The sequence below is a fragment of the Ixodes scapularis genome, unplaced genomic scaffold, assembly GCF_016920785.2.
Source record: "Ixodes scapularis isolate PalLabHiFi unplaced genomic scaffold, ASM1692078v2 PGA_scaffold6__148_contigs__length_123643588, whole genome shotgun sequence".
In the NCBI taxonomy this organism is placed as follows: Eukaryota; Metazoa; Arthropoda; class Arachnida; order Ixodida; family Ixodidae; genus Ixodes; species Ixodes scapularis.
The window spans coordinates 25,858,928-25,884,129 of NW_024609881.1; the positions used below are offsets into that span (position 1 = coordinate 25,858,928).

General features: G+C 51.2%; 1 protein-coding gene across 1 annotated transcript in view; it reads left to right on the forward strand.

Moving 5' to 3' along the window:
• LOC8042585 (fatty acid synthase-like) overlaps nt 1-25,202 on the forward strand; it is a 131,371-nt gene that overhangs the window by 35,376 nt on the left and 70,793 nt on the right. Inside the window, exons 5-11 of the mRNA XM_040216147.2 lie at nt 121-354; nt 15,286-15,587; nt 16,155-16,310; nt 19,643-19,870; nt 21,053-21,242; nt 23,059-23,288; nt 24,484-24,717. Coding sequence (XP_040072081.2) covers nt 121-354; nt 15,286-15,587; nt 16,155-16,310; nt 19,643-19,870; nt 21,053-21,242; nt 23,059-23,288; nt 24,484-24,717 — 1,574 coding nt within the window. The remainder of the gene's footprint in view (nt 1-120; nt 355-15,285; nt 15,588-16,154; nt 16,311-19,642; nt 19,871-21,052; nt 21,243-23,058; nt 23,289-24,483; nt 24,718-25,202) is intronic.

The window sequence follows — 25,202 nt, forward strand, 5'->3', positions numbered from 1 at the left end:
AACGTTACAATTCTTAATGAAGATCGGCCGATAAATCCCATTTTGTGTCAAAAAAAAATAATTCTTCTGGGGGACGCCATGTACTCGGAGTGCAGAGCGGAGATCCTTCCCTCGTTGCAGGCGTCACGTTTCCCTCGGGCCCTGCCCAGGAGGCGCTCCTTCGGGGCGTGTACGAGGAGGCCTGGGTGGACCCTCTCTCGGTGTCGTACGTCGAGACGCACGGCACGGGCACCAAGGTGAGCGACCTTCAGGAGTTGAGCGCCATCAGCAACGTCTTCTGTGGTGAGGGACGCAAGGAGCCGCTCCTCATCGGCTCCGTCAAGTCCAACGTGGGCCACTCAGAGGGCGCCTCCGGTGAGCGCCCCTCCCGCCCCTGGACGGGCTGTCTGACCAGGAACAACAGTTTGTAGATTTGTTGACAAGCTCCACGAAAAGCGGCGTTCCGAAAACGGTTCTTCTATGTCGCCCGCACGCGAGCAGATACGGGCGTGTAGCAATCCTACCACCACTGCTCCTGCGAGTGACGGCCGGAAAAGGACGGTTTTCGTACCACCCTCCATTTGCGCGAAGTTAGTTCCTCATAAAAACCGCAAGAAAATCGCATTTCATCGGAGGTGTGCATTCAACGTTCCACCGGTTCCGTACACGTCTGTTCATATTCCGTCGCTCATAGCTCAGCAAGCGCCGAGCGCGCGCGCCTCGCAAAAGGCGCCAGGCTTTTTAGGAAGTTTGTAAACTGACTTTGATCAAGTAACGTTGACCTAGATCACCTCTTCAACTGCCGTGTTTAGCGGCCTCTCCCGGCAGTACAATAAACGTGGTCCCAAAGATTCCACAAGTGATGTCACAGGAGCCAGCGTTGGCGGATGTCGCGATCCTGGCGGTCGATGCCGGTGGTCCCAACAAAAAGTACGAGCGAACGCGAGTGTCTCTGTCGCCGCGATGTCCCTGAGGTCCCTGCTCCTGGCTCAAACTTCCGTGAACTGTCAAACTGAAGAACAACTTGCAACTAAACGGGCGTCTGCCACATCCAGCACTGTCTTTGTGACACCGCCAGGATCGCGACCGGCGACACTATGACAATTGTATAACGCCATCGGGCGGAAATCGATTGACCACTTTTTAGGACGCGATAAACACACCCGGTTGCAGACGTCTTTCCCGGCACCTCTGCAGGCACCATGGATCGTGGACATTTGGCTTATACTGGGTCTGCGTGTAGTTCAAATCGTGGACAAGTTCAGCTTCTATTCTTCGGCGGGAGTGAATGACAATAGTTCAAAGTTTTTGGTGTTTTTTTTTCCAATGAAGAATTGCATTCTTGCCGAGGATAACTCCAACTAGAAAAAGTGAGTGAAGCGTGCCAAGGTAAGACAGCTGTCCTAGTTGGGCGGCTGCCAAAGACCTGGGCCGCTAGCTCCGCTGACCACACAACCAGACTGTCAAACAAACGACAACAAAGAAACAGAAGAGGGAGTACTCCGGGGCGCTTTGAGAAGAATTCGTGCAAGCTTTGAGAAAACAAATTATAACGTAAGCTAAAGACACTTAAAACTGCTTAAGAGTAGGATTGCGAAAGCATTCCTAAAAACAGCGCGCGCCACGTTTTTTTTTCACGCCGCGCTTCAATGGTGACATCACGCTCACCCACTGCACAGGCGTGGCGAACCCCGTCGGCTCCACGGCTTTCGTGACGAAGCATCTGCGCCGTTGTGCTTTTGGCCAATCGGAACTTAACTGCCGTTTTGCTGCTACAGACAATGACAGGTAACGCCGGATTCGCTCCATAGGACTGTTAAAGCTTTCGCATTAAAAAGACACAGTACGAAAGGAGGTCGGCGCTGACACTGTGTCGCGTGCGCCGAAGGCAGTGACGGAATTTAGCGTCCTCTACGTTTCTTATAAAACGCTATCCTAGATATGACGGTTTTATCGATAGATCAAAATGGAACTAATTTTTTGGCGCATTTTCGGTTGTATAAAAATTTGGTGAAAGGTATAGCAGTGCCAAACTCTCAAGCAAGGTGTTTGTACTCCTGGTCGGTGGACTATAATGTTTTTTGCTTTATTTAACACCCAGTGCTATTCCAAAGCTCTTATTGTACACTATAGATTCAATTCAATATCACCATTTGCTTAAAGCAACGTAAAGTTGATCGCGTCGGTGAGATGACCGTGGTCTTAAGAGTGATACGCCGAGTCTGTGTTCGCCTGTGCCTCGAGCGTTTGTCCTCTCTGCGCTGCTTTCGTTCGTCTGTAACAAACAGTCACTTCGCGGGGCACCAGAATTCGGAAAGCACTGCTCTAATTGATCGGCAACAAAAAAAGTTGTTATTAAAAAAAAACGTTCGCCATCCCCGTTTTTTTTTTTTTTTTTTTGTGTGTTCTCCATTTTTATAACGAATTGCACCATCTAGCCCAATTTCCAACGCATTTGAACGAATAAGCAAAACAAAACCCAGCTTTTTATCTATTTTTTTTTTTAACTGCTTTCGAGCTGAAGACAATCCCTTTTTCGAATCGATCTTTTTGCTTGACGGCCGTAACGTCGCCCCTCGCGAGGCGCTAAAATGACCGATGGACGCACGCCCAAGCGAGAACCTATACGGAAAGGTCAAAGCTGTTGAATAACGACTCCGATCGATCCCTCGGGACCACGGGTTGGGTCCTTTCTCGTGTTTAAATATTCAGTGTCGTCGTTTGCCACGCGTCGTTTGGTCAAGTTCGAAGACTTCGGATTTAGCTGTGTCGCTGACAGAGTGAAAGCGGCAGGGTGTCTATGAAAACCTGGAGCACGCCCTCTTTAGGCGTTCTTTGAAGGCGCGCTCGGCGTGCACGAGGTGCAAATAAGTAGCTCGCGCTAACCCGCAGGGGGCATTTGTGAAAGCAGGTGTTTGTAGAGTGGCGTCTCCACGCACCCCGAGCCCCGCTGGGGGCGACTACACCTTAGGAGCTAGGTGCTTGGTGAGTAGCTTTTCCACGGACCCCAGCCACGTGGGCCACCATGCCCGCACGCAGAGGGCACCTGCTTTAGTAGGCGCTTGGTGGCTGGCGTCACTACGAACCCCGAGCCATGTGGGTTCGCCCACCCACGTCTCGCTCTGCGTCGTTTAACCCATGTCCGGGGAAAAGGGGACCCTGGTGGTTGAGCTGACCCCAGGGTATGTTTGGACCCTTCGGGGCCCCCGGGCGAGGCAAAACACCGCTTCGGCCCCTGCTTCTCGTAGACGGGTGTCCTGGCTTGGCCCGACCAGGATGACTCACTCAGTCGCCTATTTTACCCTCTTCTTCCTTCTTTCACTTTTTTTTGCCCCTCTTTCTCTTTTCTTCTACACTCACCTCCTTCCTTTTTCACCACTTAGGCGGCAAGGGCCAACCTTGAGTGGAAACAGGTCCTGTCTCTGCAACCACGCTCGGGTATAGTGCGGGGCAGCACTGGTAGAGTAATTGTGTCATCCAAGCCCTTCTTGTTATGGCACATTACCTACACCCTTGTTGGGTTCCGTGGTGGGCGGCGTACCCGGGCACTCAAATTTTCCCCATCTCTTATGGGTTCTCGCACTAAAGCCTTCCTCAATCGGCCCCCAAAAAGGGTTCGCACCGAAGTTTCAGTCCCAGTAAACACGCCATCTGCTCCTGCTAGGCTTCCAAAGTTTTTGGTCCTGCATTCTGAAAGTAAAAAAAAAAACTACCAAAGTTTTCTCCTTTTCCTGTAGCCAAGGTACTCCAATCTACTATTAGAGAGAAATTCAAGACCGACAAATTGCCTTCTGTCGACCTACTTATCGATATTGAATCAAGCCAGCAGAGTGCTGCACTTCTTGCTTTAAGTTTCTTATCCAATAACAAAATCACAGTTACACCTCACCGCACCCTAAATACCATTCAGGGGGCTATTTCTGAGGACAACCTCCTTCACTCCTCAGACAGTGAAATAGTTGAGGGACTTTCCAACCAAGGCGTCGTAGCTCCAAGGCGTATCTCCTTGCACCGCGGCAGCCAAGAGCGAAAAACGAAGCATATAGTTCTTAAATTAGAATCAACTACATTGCCAGGGGCTGTGAAGGCTCAGTACCTTCACTGTAGAGTGCGGCCCCACCTGCCGTATCCTCGCAGGTATTTTAACTGACAGAGACTTGGTCATGGTTCCCAGAACAGCCATGGCAAAGCCACTTGTGCGAAATGCAGTGAGGCTGACCATCAAAGAGATACATGCTCTAAGAATGCAAATTGTGCCAACTGCAACAATCCCAATCCTGCATATTCCCGAGCTTTCAAGACATGGAAAGATGAAATAGCCAGTCTTACATTGAAAGTAACGAAAATTCTTTCTTTTTTAGAGGCGCGCCGTCGCCTTGAGTTTTCGCAAAATGGCAGCTTTGCACAGGTGGTGCAGCGGGGGCCTGCACCACTGAACGTTACAGTGGCAACCTAGGGAGCCTTCATGTGCGCTTTGCTAGGGTGATGCCACCCTTTGTAATACCACTCGCCGACAAACCAGCAGCCATTTTGTTCCTCGGCGATAATCTGTGGGACTTTTAATCCTCCCGGAAACAAGCACCTTATCTCAGAAGCTCGGAGCAGCGTTGTGGAACCCACGGAGGGAGGATTAGCATTTTCCCCCTCGGATGGGATTACCGAAGGATACAAAGGACACTTTCCGGCGCACGGGGAAACAGTGAGAGGAACAAAATGGCGGTGGAAGAGGGTGTGGGAAAGGGAAACAGGCAGATGGCATCACTCTATGCGAAGCGCACATGAAGGCACTCTAGTGGCAACCCAGACGTCTTTTCCAGACAATGGGAAGACATTGCAGCCCCCCACGCTGAAGCTGAAGATTAAGCTCTCTGGGCATGCACTTTCAGCAGGTCGGTGTCCCGACTACTTCAGCCAGTGTGCTAAGTGCCCGTACAATCCCTTTATTGATTTTGAGTCAGGAAGCATGCATAAACGTGCAGCGATATTGAAGCGGGCACCGCATGCTTGAACGACCGCTTTATTATCTATCAAGATGTAGGTTCTGCCTGCGTGCTTCTCTTCATTTATATTATGGCGAGCTGAGGATCAGGTTTATGCGGCTGATACTTCTTGGTCGAGTTTCAAAAATGCTCTTAAGTTATTCCACATTGTGAGAAGCGATCAAGCTGTCAATTTTGAGAGCCCATACACGAGAAAATATCCCAGAGCCGCTGCTGTCAATAAAAACTTCTGTCAACGAAATGACACGCGATGAGCAGATTGCCTGCAAAGATCGCAAGCAATCTGACTTCTGCGAGATCGCATCCCGCGTTCTCGCAGATGCCTTGTACGACAATCCGTGCTCACCCCTTCGCGAATTAATCGAGACCTTTTTCTGGGTGTCAAGAGTCTCTGTTCGAAATCGTCATTTCACGCGGCTCCAACCTGAAGAAAGAAATAACACGTTGTTGTGACTTATAACAAAACGGACAGTGCATAAACTGACGCCTACGCTTGGCAGTCACGGGTTACTTTGCTCAGACACTCGCTTAACAGCCGTGACGGCCCATCCCTGCTTCTGTTCTTTGTTCCACGGGAACCGGAACATCTTGTGCCCTTTATGGCTCGCATTAGAAGAACGCACCGCGGAGCATTGAACCGTTTTCACCATGAATACAGCACGGCCACCTCGCCTAGAAGAGCTCTTGATGCAGCTGGGCGAACTTTGACTAGTACCTGACGAACCAGAAGCGCCAAATCACGCGACGCCTCCTCTCAGATGACGAAACTTCCGGCTCAAGCACCGGCAGCCTACTTACTCTGCCAGACCAGCTCGCGACTCCAACTGTCTATAGGTGGCGCCACTCGTTTTCCAAAATGGCGGTTGTAGTGAGGGTCGGAAATGCGTGCTGGTATAGTTAAAGTAAAAAAAAACTTATAGTCTTAGAGATGCCAATGAAGTGTGCGTTCTACAGGCAAAAGCTACCCCGATTCCGCAGTACATTATTGAAACGATGGGAACCACAAAAATATAAATCTTAAAAACTTTCTCCAGGGCGCCTTTACTCCATGCAGTTTCCTTCATAGTGAACTTTCCGAGCCACTTAAGTTGATCAGCAACAAGAAAGCGCTTAAGTCCAAATTTTAAATTATTATCTTCACGTTGCGAGTGATACTCGTGTCGTTGCGCCAATATCAGTTTTATCTGCATTGAATATAGTTGTTTCGTAGCTCTTTGTTTTTCATCAGTACACCAGAAAGACTGGCATTGTGATGATACTGCCTGATGCCAAGTAGAAACAGTGTGTCTGGATAAGAAAAAAGGATTACTATTTAGTCTTGTTAAATGGCTAACAATAAGACCATAAGATCGGATGTAAGTAATGTGTGTGACTGTCTGCACTTGCCAGGAAATTAACAGCAGTCCAAAATCAAAACTCATCAGCTGTTGCTGCGGCAATCTGTCCAGGACAAGCTGAAGAAGCAGGACCTGGACCGTGCTGCCCAGACCTTGCTCGAGTAGCCATGGGACGGCAAACACCTCTAGATTGAATAAATGAACAGAGACGACAGTCGTTGAGGTGTGCCTCGGTCGACCTGGCAACAGTATCATTGTGCTAAACTCATCAGCAGCTTGGGGGAAGGGGGGGAAGAGGGGGAGGGGAAAAGGGGGGAGGGGGGAGGGGGGAGGGGGGGGTTGCCGAACCAGGCTGCTCTGGGGGAGCTGAGTAAGTTAGGTTCTGTACAGCCCCGCTTGGAACTTGCTGGGGGCCTCATGGGGACACTCTCGACTAGAATCAACAAAGGCGGCATTAGTGGTAGGTCAGCCTCAGAGAGTATCAAACTGCCAAACTCACCAACAGCTGCGGTCACTGTAGAGACCGGCGACCGTCGAGGCCAGAGAGGAACGAACACACACACGCGCCTGGTTCGGGTGGAACGAAACAAGTAACTTCCTCTGCCTCTTTACTCTTTCATATATATACAACCTAATGGTAGCGACACCTACCACAACATCCCCCTTTCTCAGAGACATCACTCGTGGATGGGCACATCGGGACACACGACCTCCCTACGAGTTCAGCCTCTTTGGAGCTAATACTCGACGGCCAGATCTCGTGCGTCGGGGAGTGGGGATCCAAACATTCGCTGGTGCCTGACTCGCATCAGCTCTCGGACTTGCCCTTGCCTCTGCGAGAGCTTCCTCAGCAGAAGGCAGCGGAGAGGGAGCCGTAACCAGTATTCGTTGTTCAGAATCTTGGGGTTGCAGGCCCTTGGCTTCATCAGCGGCAGGAACCGGCAGAACTGGAGCTGGCAGGCCGGGAACTGGCTGCGTAGGTTGGCTCCCGAAAGGAACCAGGTGTCGCCGATTTCTCTGCAATACACACCGCGGGGTTTCGGCGACGTAAGAGCGTGGGCGTTGCGCTCGGCTAAGCACTTGACCAGGGCACTGTGCGTCGGTCACCCACACATCTTCGCCAGGTGAAAGTTCCCTGAGCTCGCGCACTCCATGACGACGGTTGAAGTCGGAAGCTTGGCGTAGCTTCGCCGCGCTGTCCCGCTCCAGAAAGACCTGTGACTTCGACCATGCTGGCAGGAGTTTCTCGGCAGCCTTGTGTATTTGAGCCCGGAGCTGTCGACCCATTAGCAGCTGAGCAGGGCTAAAACCCAAGATGCCAGGTGTATCCCTATAGACGAGAAGTGACAAGAATGGATCGTCGCCTTTAACCAAAAGGTCCTTCACTGTCCGGACTGTACGCTCCACTTCTCCGTTTGACTGCGGAAATTCAGGACTGCTAGTGACATGCTTAAATCCGTAGTCTTCCGCGAATATGGCGAAGTCGTGGGAGGCAGACTCTGGTCTGTCGTCACTTCGCAGTAACTCATGGGTCCCGAAACGCGTCATGACACTTTTTACTGCCGATATCAGGGCTTGACTTGACGTGCTTCGCAGTGTCATTACTTCGGGATATCGTGAGTGATAGTCCACCATCAGTAGAAAATCTTGGCCGTTCAAGTAGAATAAATCGACTCCTACCTGTTGCCATGGTAGCTCTGTTGGAGGCGACGTCATGAGAGGTTCAGCCCGCTGTACCCTCGTCGATGCACAGCGTTCGCACTTCTCGACCATGGTTTTGATTTGATCGCCGATACTGGGTCACCACACCGAGTCTCGAGCCCGTGCCTTGCATCGGTTGACTCCTTGGTGTCCCTCGTGAATGGCCTGTAGGACCTCAGGTCGCAGCGATGCAGGAATAACGAGGCGTCCTCCTTTGAGAAGCACACCGTCACAAACGGTTAGTTCCCCGCGGTAGTTCCAGTACTTCATTAGGTGACATGGAACCTTGGTCTTCTGAGGCCAACCTTGGTCACAGAACTTTGCCAGTGCTGTGCACTCGCCATGTTTTGACTGTTGTCGACGAACCACCTCGAGGCTGACGGGCGCACCTTCTTGGATTCCGTGAACCACGCTTTGGACGTACAGCTCTAGGCTGTCGCAGGTTGATGAAGCTGTTCGGCTCAACGGCGCTTGGTACAGGGTGTCGGCCGTTGCCAGGAGCTTCCCAGGAACGTATAAGATCTGGTACTGATAGCGCATCAACTTTATCCTCAGTCGCTGAACTCGTGGAGGAAGAAGGTCTACGCCCATGTCGCCAAGCAACGCAGTCAAGGGCTGGTGATCGGTTTCCACTGCAAACCGCAGTCCCCGGACGTACTCATCGAAGCGACACACGGCCCATGTCATGCCAAAGTCTCTTTTTCGGTCTGGCTGTACCTCTGCTCGGTCGCAGTAAGTGACCGTGAAGCAAAAGCCACCACCCGACGCTCGCCTGACGGTTGGTCCTGGAGCAGGACTGCACCAAGACTGAAAGAGCTGGAATCAGCAAACACTATGGTCGGGTGCTCCGGATTGTAGCAGGCCATACAAATGCCTAAAGAGAGCAGAGTCTTCAACTTGAGGAAGGCAGCCTGCTGGCTTGGTCCTTAGACCCACGCATTCTTCTTGCTCAGCAATTCTCGAATAGGTGCCGTGACGGCAGACAGATGTGGCAAAAACCTACCTACGTGGTTGACCATGCCAACAGTCTGCGGACACCTCCGACGTCGACCGGTGGCTCCATGTGCTGTACAGACTCCACCTTCTCAGGGTCTGGCATAATGCCATTCTGGCTGACGACCACGCCAAGAAACTTTACACTGGTGACGCCAAACTTTTACTTGGACCTGTTCAGAGTCAGACCTGTTTTCTTTAAGCGGTCGAGAGCTCTGTGAGACGCTTGTCGTGTTACACACCGTCTCGGCCAAAAACGAGAATATCATCAATCATATTGACAACCCCATCTTGGCCCTCCAGAATGTACGACATCTGGCGTTGAAAATGTTCCGGCGCAGAGGTAATCCCGAAAGGCAACCGGCAAAAGCAGAACCGTCCGAACGGGGTAATTACGTTGTAAGTTCCTGGGACTCACTTCACAGCTTCACTTGGTGAAAACTTGACGTGGCGTCGAGCTTGGAGAAGACTCGCGCCTCGCCCAGAAGTCCAAGCACTTGATCCACTGTCGGCAGGATGTGACGTTCACGAAGCATTGCCCGGTTCAGTCGAGTCAGGTCCACGCATACGCGGTAGCTTCCCGAAGCTTTCGGCACCATTACCATGCCTGCGCACCACGGTGTCGGTTTCGTTACTCTTCGGATTACGCCTTGGGTCTCCATCTTGTCTAGTTCAGACTTTACGACATCGCGTAGTGGAATGGGGACCCTTCGCGGGACGTGCAGCGAGTACGGTACCGCGTTCGGCTGAAGACGAATTGTGTACTGCTCCCGAACTTCTCCGAGACACTGAAAGAGCTGTGTCGACAAAGTCCCGTCGAGCTCACTAGGACAGCTTTTGGCAGAAGACTCCGGAAGGTGATCCACAAACTTGACCTCGCCCAACACCTGAATAGCCGGAAATCCCAACAAGGGAACAACTTGCGAACGCACCACATAGAGCTTCCTGCTTGACGCGCTTGGTTTTCCATTCCAAGGCCGCGATGAACGCTCCTAGCACGTCCAACGGTTGACCGGCAGGTCCTGTCAACTCCCCTTCTTGGGGCTCCAGGCGAGCTGGTATCCCCGAAAACGTACTGGGGACGACGGTGACCTCCGCTCCGCTCTCAACCTTGACGCTCAGCAGTGCGTCGTTGACCTTCACGTCTACAAACTTCGCTCTAGCCTTGGACGGAGAACGGACGGAACCAAGCCCCAGACAGCTGCGAAGTGGCCCTTCTTGTGGCACTTTTTGCATTGCGCACGGTTAGCAGGGCACTCTGAGCGCGGATGCGGAGAACGTCCGCATAAGCCACATGAAGATGCACTCGCTGCGTCACCGCTTGCTTGCTTCGACCTTGGCAGGCAGTTCTTCGCAACTTTTGCCGCGTCAATGTTTAACGCTTTTGCTTCTGCTGAAGCTGCCATGGCTGTGGATGCCGACGAGTCCCGCAGCTTCCGTTCCCTCTCTGCGTCCTCATATTGGCGAACTTGAATGAGCGCTTCGTCCAACGCAAGCTTCGTGTTTCGGCACAGTCTGTCTGAAAGCTTTGTGTCTTGCAAGCCTACCACAAAACGGTTGCGAATTAGCCGCTCCTCCACTTCTCGCGACGGGAAGTTACATTTTCTTGCATGTTGCTGAGCGTCGTAAAAAATGAGTCAGCTGACTCACTCGCTTGCTGCGACCGTCTGTGGAAGCGTGCGCTCTCGTGGAGCTCGTTGACTGGGTGAACGAAGTACGCGTTGAACTTCGCAGCAGTGAGATTGTCGTTGTCGACGTCTGAATCGCCGACGTGTAACGAAGTCAGGACGTCCCGCGCTTGCGGCCCCATGGAGTATAGTAGGGTCCGAACACGGACTTTGTCGCTGGCGGCGTAGAGCACTGACGCGTAGACGTAGTCATCAAACTGCTGATGCCACTGTTTCCATTTTCCGGGGTTGCTGAAGTCAAACTGGAGCGGTGCTCGCCAGCACCGCTCCAGTTTTCAAGCGCCAGCACCAGTCTCCTCCGAGGCTGGTGCTGGCGCTTGAAAAGATAAAAGGCGGTTGCCGCTTACTCCTGACACCATGTAGAGACCGGCGACCGTCGAGGGCAGAGAGGAACGAACACACACACGTGCCTGGTCCGGGTGGAACGAAACAAGTAACTTCCTCTGCCTCTTTACTCTTTCATATATACAACCTAATGGTAGCGACACCTACCACAACAGTCACTGCAGCAGATTTCCCCGAGGGAAAAGCTCCGCTTGAACCTTACTGGGGACCCTTGGGAGGACACGCACTTCTAGAATGGACAGAGGTGGCACTAGTGGTAGGTGTGCCTCGGTCGACCACGACACAGTATCGGACAGCCAAACTAAAGAGCAGCTGCGGTTGCTGCGGCAGTTTGTCCTGGGGTTAGACTGACTGAAAAAGGTTATACTTTAACCAAGTTTGAATAAAAACAAAATACCTTACGTTTCGGGAGCAGCTCGGTCCCTTGGTCGCGGGTGGCCACGGGTGACTATGGGTTGGGCGAGAGTTCTTCGTCATCTTCCTCCATATCATCTTAATTATCTTCACCTCCAGCAAGAATATCCAGCCTTGGAACCCGGTTTGGAAGGTTGCGCCCGTGTTTTTCTGTGAAGCGACGCGGTCCTGAGACATATACGCTTGGGGAGAGTACCCAATGATCTGTTGACGTTTTCATTTGTCGTTTGTATATACCAAGATTCCAGGTGCAGACGTCTACGCCAGCGTTTTTGTGTGGCCACAATCTTGCTATTGTCGAAGGAGACGCTGTGACCAAGTTTTTCGGCGTGTCCTGGGCATGTTTCCGAACTGTGGGCATTGCCTTGAGGTGTATTATTCAGGTCTTGCTGGGGTTGCCTCGGCAACTTTAGAGAGACTACTAAAACAAATAAATGGAACTGCATTTTGTAAAAGAGGCATCCGAAATCAACAGTTTGCGCATCGAATTTGCATTGTAAAACTGATGCAGCGCGTTTTATTGAAGAAAAAAAAGTGGTTTGTGAGATGTTGTACTTACCACTTACATTCACAGTTCCCTTGCAGTGGTGGCTTGCTCTCTTGGTTGACGGTAACGAAAAAAGGAATAGAGCATCTTTCCTCAATTTTTCGCTCTCCTATGTCTTACATGATTAGTGTTTTGCATTGGTCGATACTGAAGTGGTCCTGTAATAAATTGAAGAGATCGGATTTTAGCCGAGAGCACATCATGGAACGCCACCTCCAACCCCCCTTTCTGCAGATCCTAAGTTAGCCTGCCAAAGACCTGTACGTGAAGTTTACGCTGGCAAAACTGCTGGTGCGAGTGTGCGGTTGATCTCAAACGTTTCACTTGCTTGCGTTTTCGTTGCAGTAAGACTACGAGCGAAGGAGACCCTATTGACGCTACGAGAGCGAACGCACTTTGAGCAGGCTAAGCACACATGCTCGTCCAGTAAGAGCGTCGTCAGAGAAAACACACTCCTGCTTGTCGCAGTGGCTGCGCTCGCACTTATATTGAAACGGAGTATAGATACATCCACATGCTCGGGTCCGCAGCCGCGGTAGCGTTGCAAGCTATGTGTGCGAAACAAAGTATGGTATGCGAGCACGTATGCAACACTTGAGGAGAGCGCGTACTCCGCACGCACCCGTAATTGGGAGCGACGCGGATGCCACGAGCACGAGCAGGAACAGGCCGTATTGAACGACTTAAGGCGCCTACGCACAGTTGTGTTTTTAAACGTTTCACTGTGTTGCGACTTCGAAAACGCACGACATCCATACTCCTTTTGTCGCGTGCCAAGCAATTCCTTCAATTGGATTTCACGCTTTATACAAAGCATAAATGTGCCGTTGACTCACTTCCGTTCCTCGACGCAACGCAGTCAAACGCTCTCAAAAGCAACTGTGCGTAGGGGCCTTTACTTCCACGGCACGGGCCTCCGTGCTTGCCAAGTTGACAATGTTGTGCTCGCTAATATATCACTCGCGTTTATGGTGCAATGGAGTGCATAACTCACTCTAAACAGCTGTCTTTTTGCAAGCTGGTGAGCTTTATACGAAGCACCCACCTCGCATAACATTGCGGCTCCCGTCGGGTTGAAAATCTCTTCGACTGGTTCGGTGAAGCAAGATCTTCCTCTGAGGCTCATTTTCCTTTCCAGAGGGAACACTGAAAAGCTTTCCGGACGACTTTTTTTACAGACGCAGCGGCCCGTCAGCTGTGGCGTGGCAACGTCTTGGGAAATTCATGGCATCTCCGTAGCGCCGTCTTTCCTGCACAGCACGTTGATCCCGCTCGTCACGTGACTGAATTCGGCGAATAGCGACGCCGCGCGTTCGAGGCGCGCGCCGCACTCAAAATCAGGGGAACGTACGCCGGGGCGCGTGCAACGTCTACTTTCCTGCACGGCGCTTGATACGGCTCCTCACGCCCTATTGAAAAAAAAAAAAAACAGCATAAAAATCGAACTGGCTAAGCAGGTAACTAAGCTGGTCAATCTGGTCAATGTAATAGTCAAACTGGTTTAACTGGCAATCACGCTGGTTTAAGCTGGGCAAGATAGAATTTAAGCTGGTCAGCCTGGTTTAAGTAAAAACCACCACGGTCTAACTATAATATGGTTTTAGATTCAAGCTGGTGTAGCTGGGAGCCAGTCTGGTCCTAACTAATCAAACTGGTTTTCCATGGAGCCAATGTGGTCAAGCTGGGAGACAAGCTGCTCATGCTGGGAGACAAGCTGGTGAATCTGGTCGAACTAATAATCGTGGTGGTCAAGCTGGTCATGCTGGGAGCACGCACGCCGAGGGGGGCTAGAGATAGCTGAACTAGCATTGCTGGGAGCGCGCGCGCCAAGGTCGGCTTAGGCTGGAACGAGGCCACTTCCTGTTCTTCGTCCTCTCGCTTTTGGTAGACGACCGGGCGCGTCAGGCGCGCTGCGAGCTACATTTGTGTGCGAGAAACGAGAGAGAGAGTGTGTGTGTGGTAAGAGCGGAGAATTTGAGACGCGTTTGACTATGTTAGTCAGATTTTCGAAGGGACGGCTGTGTGCGCGTTGCTCGGAGACTACTTGAACGACGGTGCAAGCGAAGCTGGTTTTGTGGAGACAGCGAGCGGCAGTTCGTTCAGTGCGGGAAGATGTCGGACGTCCCGACTGAGGCGTTGCTTCGTGTCTTCGAGCGTGTGTGTGCTCGTGAATGACGGTGGTGCCGAGCAGTATTGCCAATGCCCTCCACGCCACACGGATTTCCTCGCCTCTGCCGACCACGCAAGTTGCCGCTTCGCCCCCATCACTGGCGGGACCCAGGATCGCTCCTCTCATCCGTGTAGTATTTTCTTTTGCTATTGCCTGTTTTGGCGTGTGTCTAGTATCTTTCGTGTTGAAACATAAGCAATCTGGTTTTATTAACATTGTGTAGCGTTGCACCGAGAACCACTGTCTGTGCGTCGGTTAGTACTGTGTCAGCGCCGAGGATATGTAGCATCTGAGTTCATGTGAGGCGGCCGCAAGTACGAAAATAACAAATTGGATGCCGAATTGGCTTTTCTCAACAGCTTGGCTTGTTTATCCTGTGTATTAATGTAAACAGGTTAAACTGGTTGGGAAGTCTACCAGCATGACCAGTACAACCAGCATGACCAGCATGCCAAATTGGGCGTGCTGGGGCAATAACCCAGCTTGAAGTTGCGACCAGATCAGCCATCATGACCAGCATGCCAAACTGGGCATGCTAAGGCAATAACCCAGCTTGAAGCTGGGACCAGATCAACCATCATGACCAGTGTGATCAGATCAACCAGCATGACCAGCATACCAAGCTGGGCATGCTGAGGCAATAACCCAGCTTGTAGCTGGGACCAGCTCAGCTGATATTTCAATAGGGCGTGATCGGATCTCGGCGAATAGCGGCGCGGCGGCAGGTGGAAAACAGACGCGCAACTCTGGCTCCCGTAGGGAGCCTATACAGGAACTTTAAGGTTTATATATCGCAAGCGCCACCTGAGGGGAAGGGCTGTCGGCGGATTTCGGCGTAATCTTCCTATGCTCTAAGTACAGTACTGAGTACTATACTGCTTTCTGTTTTTTTAACAGACAGTTTAACTTCTGTCTCCTTCAAAGCAAGGACGGCGAGTTCTAGGAACGAGGCATTACTGTCGTGGCGGTATTCTTTACGAGGGAGAGACGAGAAAACATACATCGCATCCATTAGTTATAAGAGGGTGTAAAGAAGGGTCTCCCTAGTTGGTGTTACGTATTAGCGGATGGTTGGAGATGCAATGATGGTGACCCTGGCGTCCCCTCGCAGGCATCTGCTCGTTGGCCAAGGTGATCCTGTCCATGGAGACCGGCACCATCCCGAGCAACCTGCACTTCAACGAGCCAAACCCGGGCATCCCGTCGCTGAAAGACGGAAGCATTCGGGTGGTGGACCGCCACACGCCCTTCCCGGGGGGCCTGGTCGGGGTCAACTCCTTCGGCTTTGGGGGCGCCAATGTGCACACCATCCTGGAGGCCAACCCGGGCCCCCACGTGGACTCCCTCCCCCGGGAGAAGCCCCAGCTGCCCCGGCTGGTGCTGCTGGCAGGGAGGACCCAGGAGTCGCTCACGGTGCGGTTTTCCGACGTCCTCTGGTGTCTTGGGCTACGACGCAGGGTGTCCACCGACCTGGGTAACCTGAAAAACTTGGGATCGGTGGCGTTGCCAGAAAGTGTTCTCGGCGGAAGAGCTAGGATTCTGCTTCGGAGGGCCGCCTTGGCCAGGGGGATAAAAACGAGGATGGAGCAAATCTTAAGAGCTGGCATCGAATGAGAAAGAATGCGAAAGAAAGGAGAGCGGGCGAAAGTTTAGGTGCATTCATTTTGACACGATGGCCTGGAGTTATGCGAGCGCTTCTCAGCTTCCTTTATTTTTATACAATATGCGCAATGTTTTTTATGCAAACTAGAGCTAAAAAGCAGCTTGGTAGACCCATTGGAAGTGACGTTGTGCTGCTTCCTTGTGTATATTAAAGCGTTGCCAGTAATAAGGTGCTATCGGGACCCGATGTCCACGTCGTTTGTTATTCCTACGTGGCCGAAATGCCCGGGACATTTTTCTCTAGATTATTGTGAGTTCTGGCTCTCAGGGCTCTTGCATAGACAAGAATGCTCACGGCGGACCCGTGTCCCATCGCAGGCCACCTTGGACCGGCTGGAGGCGGACGGACCACTGCCGGAGCCAGCCTACGCCCTGCTCAACCGTGTCGGGCAGCCCAGCGTCACCCAGTTCCCGTTCCGCGGCTACTCCGTGGTGGCCATGGATGGGTCCCGGGAGCCCATCAGGGGGATTGAGGTGGGTCCCAGCCTTTCTCCAGCCTCCATAGCTCAGGCACCACAGCCCCTGCACTATTGCGTCGTGGGCGGCGTTCTTCAAGGGACATGTCTATCGCACTTTTCTCGAGATTGAGGCTAGCATCGAACGTGCGCTCCAGTACCTGTGGAATTTGTGTGAATATAAAACCCACTCTCAAGCTGCAAATTATTTTCTCTTGGAATTGGGTTGTCGTAAGTTACATTTCTGTAAAAATAGAGGCACGCATGAGGCCCGTCACAAGGTCGGTGCACAAGGCGTGCTCTGCAAGGCATGTACAAAGCTTTTGCAAGGCTTATGCAAGGCATGTGCATGGCATGTACAAGGCATGTGCGTGACATGTGCATGGCATGTACAAGGCATTTGCATGGTATGTACAAGGCATTGCACTACTTGTACGATGCATGTGCCATGAATGCACAAGGCATTTAAAAGGCCTCTGTAAGAGCTTCGTCAGAGCCTTCTGTTTTATAGTGGTATCCGTTAGTGCCCCTTCCCGGTAAAAAGTGCTCATTTACGAACGCAAAACACCCAATCCGCAGCAGAGGCACTTCTCCCCCTCTCCTCGTTGTTCCTCACAAAAGGCAAGGCTCTCTCTCGCCCCCCCCCCCCTTCCCCCCTGTGGGCCTTCGCTGTTCCAAAAAAACCCACGTGATCACAGAAAGAGCGCTCTTCACGTCCTCATCGTTCTGCTACATCCACACGCCCTCCCGCAACGCCCTCTCTTCCTCCCCCACTCCTCTAGCAGCTACTGTTGCGAAACGCCCACGAGGTCGCGCGGTCCGGACACGCTACCTCGCCTCCCCCCCCCCCCCCCCACACACACACACACACACTGCCGCAAAGTGGAGAGTTGGGTCAGTTGGTTCATGGTTCTTTTAATAATTAAAGCGCCGAAAAGGACAAGGACAAAGAAGTTGGTAAAACGGATGGCGGAAGAAGCCACCCCTGAGGAGAAGAAAAGGTGCGTCGCCGATGGCGTCGACCTGCCAGGTCAATCGATGAAAGGATGGAATAACATGCACATCATCGACTACTTCAAGGACAACGACCTGAAGCTGCGAACTTTCGATAGGGAAGGTGGCTTTGTGGTTGTGACGCGGGACGTGTTTGCTGAAAGGTCAGAACAAGTAATCCTCAAGAACTTCGAAAAAGTGAGCCCGGGTACTTGTCTAAAGTTAAGGCCCGCGCAAAGGAGCTTTCTGGTGATTTGAACTTGGCGGGGTTGCAAAAACCCGTGCAATCTGCTACCGGTCTACATCTGAACATTTTCTTTTCTGCCAAAACGCATAAAAGGGGGAACCCCTTTAGAGCGATTATAACGGAAGGGGGCTCCTGGCAGGCAGACTTTTCTAGGTTCCTCAGCAAGCACTTGTCAACATTGAAGCTGTACGATCCTTTTTTGGTGCGAAACTTGGAGTGTGCTATTGAATTTCTGGAAGAAGGAGCGCGGGGATTTCAAAGTGCCTTTTCGTCGGATGCTGAAGATTTTTATTCTGTACCGCATGAGCCAGTCTTTTCTGCGGCTAGGAAATGTATCGAAAAAAAACGAAGAGGTGACGTTTTGTTCCTTCTGTGCCATTAGCGTTGATAGTATTATTGAACTTATATCTTTTTATCTACGCACACGTATGTTTCGTTTGAAGGGGACTTGTACGTTCAGAAGAAGGGCATTTGCATTGGGTCGCGTGTGGCGCCGGTTGTGTGTGTGACATTTTTCGAAGCAGTTGCGACAACGCCATCCTAGAGGAGCTGAGATGCGAAGGCAAAAACATTATATTGAGATACGTAGATGATTTTCTTATTTTTAGTGAGGCACCTGAGGCATCCTTGGCAGATGCTGTATCTGCGAGTATGCGTATCTTCGGTGCTTGCGGGGGCGGTTTGACTTTTACCTTTGACACACCCACTGATGGGAAGTTACAATTTTTAGACATCAAACTAAGTTTTTTTAGGAGACCACATATGTTGGACTTATGAGCCGAGATCCAAAAAAGCGATCCTGCCATTTTAGTCGGCTTACTCTAAGTTAGTAAAAAGGGGCATAGCCAAAACGTGCTTGGAGGCCATTCTCAAGAAGTCTTGCGAGCATTCCGTTAAGGAAACTTTCGCACGTCAGATCACAAAACTGACAGAGGCCGGCTTTCCGCAAAGGTGCTTAACTGAGTTTGCTGAAGGCCTGGTAAAAAAGATAAAAGGAACGGGAAAACCCGCCCTCGAGAGACCCATATGAGGCCAGCGGTTATTCCATACCTACACTTAGGGTCACATAATTTAAAGAAAGTGACCCAGCGTTTCAACGTACCTGTGGTTTTCTCAGCGCCCAATCGGATGGTCCGACTTTGCCATAAAATCAATTGTCCCGATCAACAGACTGATCTTTGCAGTAAAAACCACAAAACAAAATTTGCCAAGTGTGCCCCAGGAGTTGTATATGAAATCCCGCTGGGTTGCGGCGCTGTGTACATTGGCCAGACGGGCAGATGTGTGAATGACCGCGCCCGCGAGCATGCGGCTGCCACTAGAGACAGCCCCTCTAGCCATCTCGCCATTCATTGTAATAGATGCGCGTGTACGCCGGTGCTACATGACATTAAAATTTTGGCTCGTTATCGCAACCGAACAAGCAGAGAGGTGCACGAGGCGTTTGCAACTAGGGATACGGGCGTTGAGTGCATGTATAAGTGAAGCGTCAATCGGCCTGTCAAAGAGTGAGCTTGAATACTTTGAGAAGCATTGCGAGGGACATGCTGATGACTAGCAGGGTTCTGGGGCCTATAAATGCATCTACTTTTCAAAATGAACAACAGTTGCGCCTTGTGCCGTTCCACTTCTTTGTCCTTGTCTTGTTCGGCGCTTTTAATTATATAAAGATCCCCACTGCCGCCGCCCAGGCTCCGTTGTCGCGTCTTTCACGCCTCTACGGAACAGTTTGCCGACGTTCTTTCGCTTTTTCTACCGCAGGTGCAGTCACAGGCGCCACCGTTCTAAAAGAGCGTTTTAGCCAAAACAAAAAAGCGCGTCTCCGCATTCTCTAACACGTGCAACATCTCGCACAATCGTTCCATTAATGTACACGTCTCCTCACACACGTCTGCTACATCAGTTCCGTTGAAAGCAAAGTGCCTATGGCAAACATGCTACAGCTCACTAGCTGAAGGTGAATCTCCTTCGACGTGGCTTTCCACAACCCGGCAGCTACGCCTCTCAATCGCAGCACGCCTTGTGTGGTCGTTAGCCATTTCCTTTTTGTCCCCTACCGCACACAAACTGCGTGTGTATCCTGACTTTTGCCCCTTTCTCCCACGGTACAGCGTGCCCCGTCTGAGAAGCGGCCGCTCTGGTTTGTCTTGACGGGGATGGGCTGCCAGTGGAACGGCATGGCCCGCCAGATGATGCAGTTCGACGTGTTTGCCAACTCCATCCGGCGCTCTCACAAGCTCCTGGTGCCCTTCGGCATCGACCTCATAGACCTGATCACCAGCGACAACGCCAAAAACCAAACGATGGTGTCTCCCTTTGTCTCCATCGCCGCAGTGCAGGTGAGCCGCGGTAGAGAACCCAAATTTAAGAAGAAGCTCGGGGCGGTTTTCCTGTAGCAACCCAGATTAAACACAATTTCGGAATACCCAGGTTTCACTCTTTACGGCGCGTGCTATTTATTAATTCTAAATACGGAATGGCTATTGAGAAAGTGGCAAATGAAGGTGATGTTAAATTCGATATTCGAATTTCGCCCCATTGCCGAGTGGGGCGACGTGGGTTTCGTTCGATTTTCAACTTACACTTTTCTGCAGCACCGGTGTAGGGTGGTGCGGGTAAATGGATCGAGCCCACCATGTGTCGCAGTGTTTTACGCATATCTTTCTGATTTGCTGGCATGAGCTTATAAGCAGCATTCATATCGTATAACCAAATTCATTGTAGCCTGTTGGAAACAATTGCTCTACTGGGTCTCATATTGCCCCATGTTACAACATCTAACATCACCTTTTGAGTCTTGCTTTCGGATCAAAGTTAAAACTTTAACATCTTCAGAAAAAAACAAATATTGCAAACACCCCCTCCCCCTCCATCCTTCCCTTTCCCAAATTTCTCTTGGGCAACTCTCTGTTTATGGAGAAAACAAAATACAACAATTTTTCAGGGAGAAAAATATCTTGTTTTTCTTGAAATGGCAAATTTGAGGTGAACCAAATAGATGGGGGCTATGCTTTGCCTGTAACATATCACATCCGTTCGTGACGTGGAAATGCCCCCAAGCCAAACTCATAAATTCACCCCTTGAGTAGAGCTGCACCAGGAAAGTAAAGACGGGCGCAGAACATGGCAAATCGTAAGCGCCGACATCGGTGGTCGCGAGATAAACAGATAGAGTGAGGGAAATGCGAGGAAAGAAAGGAGACGATAGGTTAGACGTGTTCGTTTTCTCACCGCGAGTGGTAGAGTGCTCGTCATCTGTATCTGTTATTGTACAATGTACGATGCCAGTATTTTCGAAGTGGTGTTTTATCGCCTGTTCTTGTACACTACAGCATCACCAGCAATATGGGCCCCCCGCGACCACCGACGTCCGCGTCTATGCCCCTCCGTTCCGAAGCGACTGAAATACGTGGGACCTTTTCCTTTAGACACCTATATGTTACCTCTGTGAGCCGAACGCGTCTGTTTTCAGTCTTCTCGGGCGCGGTTGGCAGGGCGTGGGACGTTGCGCTTTCCTGTAGGTGGCGCTGGTGTCCATGCTGATGGAAGCCGGGGTGGAGCCGGACGGCATTGTGGGTCACTCGTTGGGAGAGATCGGCTGCGCCTTTGCTGACGGATGCTTGACGGCCGAGCAGGCGGTGCTGTGCGCCTACTGGAGGGGGCGCTGCTCGGAGCTGGGCAACCTGCCCAAGGGGGCCATGGCTGCCGTCGGTCAGTCTACCCTTCTCGGCGCGGGTCGTTGTCTGCCGGTCGTCCCGTCTGGACGTGGGCTTTCTGTGTGTTGTCGAGGCTGCTGGCAACTCCCTTAAGTCTAAATACACTGATGCCTCGTTAGTAATACTCAAATAGTGGATTCTGAGTTCGAAGCGAATTCGAAGCAAAAAGTGGTTTTCGCCGAATATTTTCTAGCGAAATGACGAATGGTTTCTCTGAGCCTTTCGCCACCGTGCACCGTGCCTAAACGAAAATTCGGATGACCCCGCAAGGGTTGTTCCTAACGTTCCACTTGTCCGCTACTGAGCTCAGTTAATTTTAGTATAGCTATATTTATGAACGGTGACATAAGTAAACGACAAAATTGTTGCAGCTACCCTAATCGACGGGGTGTATAGATCTGCTTGCTACGTGCAAATATTCTCTCGTTAGTATGAGCTTGACAAAGAAACAACCAAACATGCAGGAATGATGAACGTAGGTTGTCAAGACATCGCTGCCTAAGTTTTACTCTCGAATAATCGCTGCGGGTGGTCCCGTTGGGTGCGCTTCTTACCAGGCACCTGTGCACAGCGAAAATGCAACGAGTGATTCTCGGCAGTGCAAAGATGCTCGGTGTGAAGCGCACTCAACGGGGGCTAACTCAATGCGATCAATACTTTGAAAAGCATGAATGTCACAGTTCATATCGAAGCGACTATCGAATAGCGTATTATTTGAAACTAGTATTAGAAATTTTTAATAGTAGCGCAACACTGGTCGTTAGTACTTACTATGGACGCCTTTGTCCCCTCAAAAAAGCATTCATAATGCATGTGGTCCCTAATAACGAGACAGAAATACATATTTATCCAGTTCGCCCCCGAGAATGTTGTGTATATTTAGGAGCCTTCGTTTTCAGGTTAAGCCCATTATTTCCCGATATTTGCGCCACAAACATGATGTATAAAAAGCAAGTTGAATTCAATTTTTCCCCGATTTCAAAAAATGAATTTCACTATTTTCACATTTGTTGACCTTGCAGTGTGAAGCTCCAGATAGAACAGTGTTTAAGACGAGGCTAATAGGTCGCCTTCATTTTTTATGTTTTGCGTCATCTTTCTCGTCTCGGTGTCTTTTTTTGTAATCCTTCGCAAAACAGTTTAATCAAATAATTAGCGGAACTTGTTGAAAACGTGCTCGACAGCAGGAGATCGGAAGCTCTCAAGTTATATTTTCTGACGAAAAAGTGATTTTGCCGAAGGCTATTTGAGCGAGAAATTCACTCGAGCCACTTTTAAGAGCCGAGAAAGTACTTGAAAGTGGAGATCTTCTGATGCCATCAATTCATTACCGTTGAGCTACAGCAGGACTGGCGGCGATGGTCGCTAAAGGCAATAGCCGATTGCTCGAGAGCCGTTTTGTCAATGTTGTCCGAGAGCACCGACATGTTACTGAAGACCTGCAAGCTGTAGAATGTTTCGTGCCAAAATCTCTAGAAAATGGCACTGCGCTCCTGCAATGCCACGTCTCTGAAAAAGAAGTCGTTGTGGAAATTGGGAGAAATTCAAACGGTAGTAGCTGCTAGAAGTGAGCTGCCCTAACACGAGTATGGACTATCGGGCATTACGCTATTGCCTGGTACCCCAGACTACCGAATGCCGTGCTGACGTTGTTGTGCTTTGCAAACGGAAGTTGTTATGTTGAGGTAACGTTGTCAATAAACAGTGTATGTCCTCATCCAACCAATGATTGCTATCTCTACGGAGCCGTACTGGACATGGCCAGCGATCTCTTGCTCTAACCGGCGGGGTCTCTGTCCGGCCTCCCCCAGGCCTGACCTGGGAGCAGGCGAAGCAGCGTTGCCGCAATGGAGTCGTCCCGGCCTGCCACAACGCGGAGGACTCGGTGACGGTGTCCGGCCCGGCCGAGGCGGTGGCGGAGCTGGTGGCACAGCTCAAGGCAGAGAACGTGTTTGCCCACGAGGTGAACAGCCTGGGCGTGGCCTTCCACAGCCACTACGTGGATCCCGTCGGGCCGGTCCTGCAGGAGGTCCTCGAGAAGGTGGGGCCCGCTGTCCCTTGCGTGCTCCCGCGCACACCCACTGCCGTGCCCAAGTGTTCTCGTTACTTGGTTAAATTTTTTACAGCGAAGCTTTTTATTGCAAGTGTTCCGCAGATTTTTCGTGCGCGTGGCCAAAAACCTCTGGGCTCGCACCACCGCAAGCGCCGCACGCGCCTTGCGCGCACGTCTTCACTGTATAAGAGATTCGGACTAAATAACAAAAATAAAGCGTTCTCGAACTCGCGTGCAGATGCCATTTCTTTTGGGTTTTTGCTTTAGAACAGTTACTGCTGCAAACACCGGCACGTGCAGCGCATTTCCTGTATAAAACATCCTAAGTAAATACCCAAAATCAAGCGTTGCCGAACAAACTTGCATGATGCCATTTATTTTAGGCTTTTGCTTTAGAACAGTTACTGTTGCGCACGCAGGTACCTGCGGCGCGTGGGACACCATTTCCTGCTTTCTCCTTGATGCTTGGGTAACTTAGCAAGAGGTCTACAGCCGACCCCGGTTATTTCGAATTATTGTTTATATCAAAAATCCAAACATCCCCTTCAAAATCACATGAAATACTATAGGAGTAATGCGGTATCTTGGGCGAGTTGGTACTGCAACTTTGAGAACATAATACCGCTTCAAGATAGGTACGAAAGTCGTGTTGTTTCCTTCCTACGCTCGTCCCTGTCTTGAAGCGCTATTATGTTCTCAAACTGTAGCAGCATTGTCCTTTTGTATCGAACTCCTCTGGCAGGGACATTCCATATAGCGAATAAGCCCGGCTGCCCGTCGCTTTCACTACGTTCCGATTGCGCCGCTGGCGAGCACATCGCTTGCGTTGCGGGGCTGAAATTTTCACCCAGCGTGCAGGAAACACCCCGGCATGAGCTGCGCACCGGTGAAAAAGTGGCTGTCAAGCGGTTAACCTGCAACAGGCTATTCATTCTTTCTCGCGCGAGTTGAAACATGGTGGTGCCGATGTGCAAAGAACCCTCGAACACTTCTGGAAATCTCAACTAAATTCAAGTTTTGCAGTGTTTACGAAAACAAATCTATGCCCTGTCTCGGCCTAATGGTCGGTTTGGAGCACTGGCAGATGTAATTCACCCTTACGGTGAAAACATTGTTCCTCCACCTGGGGCGCCCGCTTGCACTGTCGTCGGCTCGACGTTGACGGTGCCCCGCCCCCTCTTAGGTGGTCCCCGAGGCCCGCCCCCGTACGGAGCGCTGGATCAGCTCGTCGGTGCCGGAGAGCCGCTGGGGGGAGCCGCTGGCCCGGAACTGCTCGGCGGCCTACCACGTGCACAACCTGGTCTCGCCCGTCCTCTTCCGGGAGGCCCTGGAGCACGTGCCCAAAGATGCCATCGTGGTCGAGATTGCGCCACACTGCCTGCTGCAGGCCATCCTGCGCCGGGCCCTGGGACCGGAGGTGGGTTTCTTTCTTTAATCTACGAGACGCCTGCCCGACTTTCTTTGTACCCAGGTATTGTAATCGCTACATATTGAACACCCGAAACTTGGAAACAAAATATTGAACAGACCTGCGTGTGTGGTGTCTCCTTTTTTTTTTTTTCTTTTTTTTTCTAAGATCTCTCGAGTGTTTGAGATGTCGAAAGTACACCGCATTCTTTGTTATTAACACGAAAGCATGAACTGTCCCATGGAGTGATCCGATGTCATCAGTTTGAAGCGCGCCAAACGGCACATTAAATCCTTTCTCCAAGGGAAGCCAGCTCCCAGCTATGAAACCACGCGGAAAGCCCAGGCAACGGCACCGAGTTTCCCCGATCCCAAAGGAGCGGAGTAAAGCTGATGGATTTCACCTTCGGTCCCACTGGCTGGCGCACGTCGACGAGGCTCTCGTTGGCCGCTGAGCACGTCAGTTTCAATGACCGCCGCCCCATGGCGCTCCGT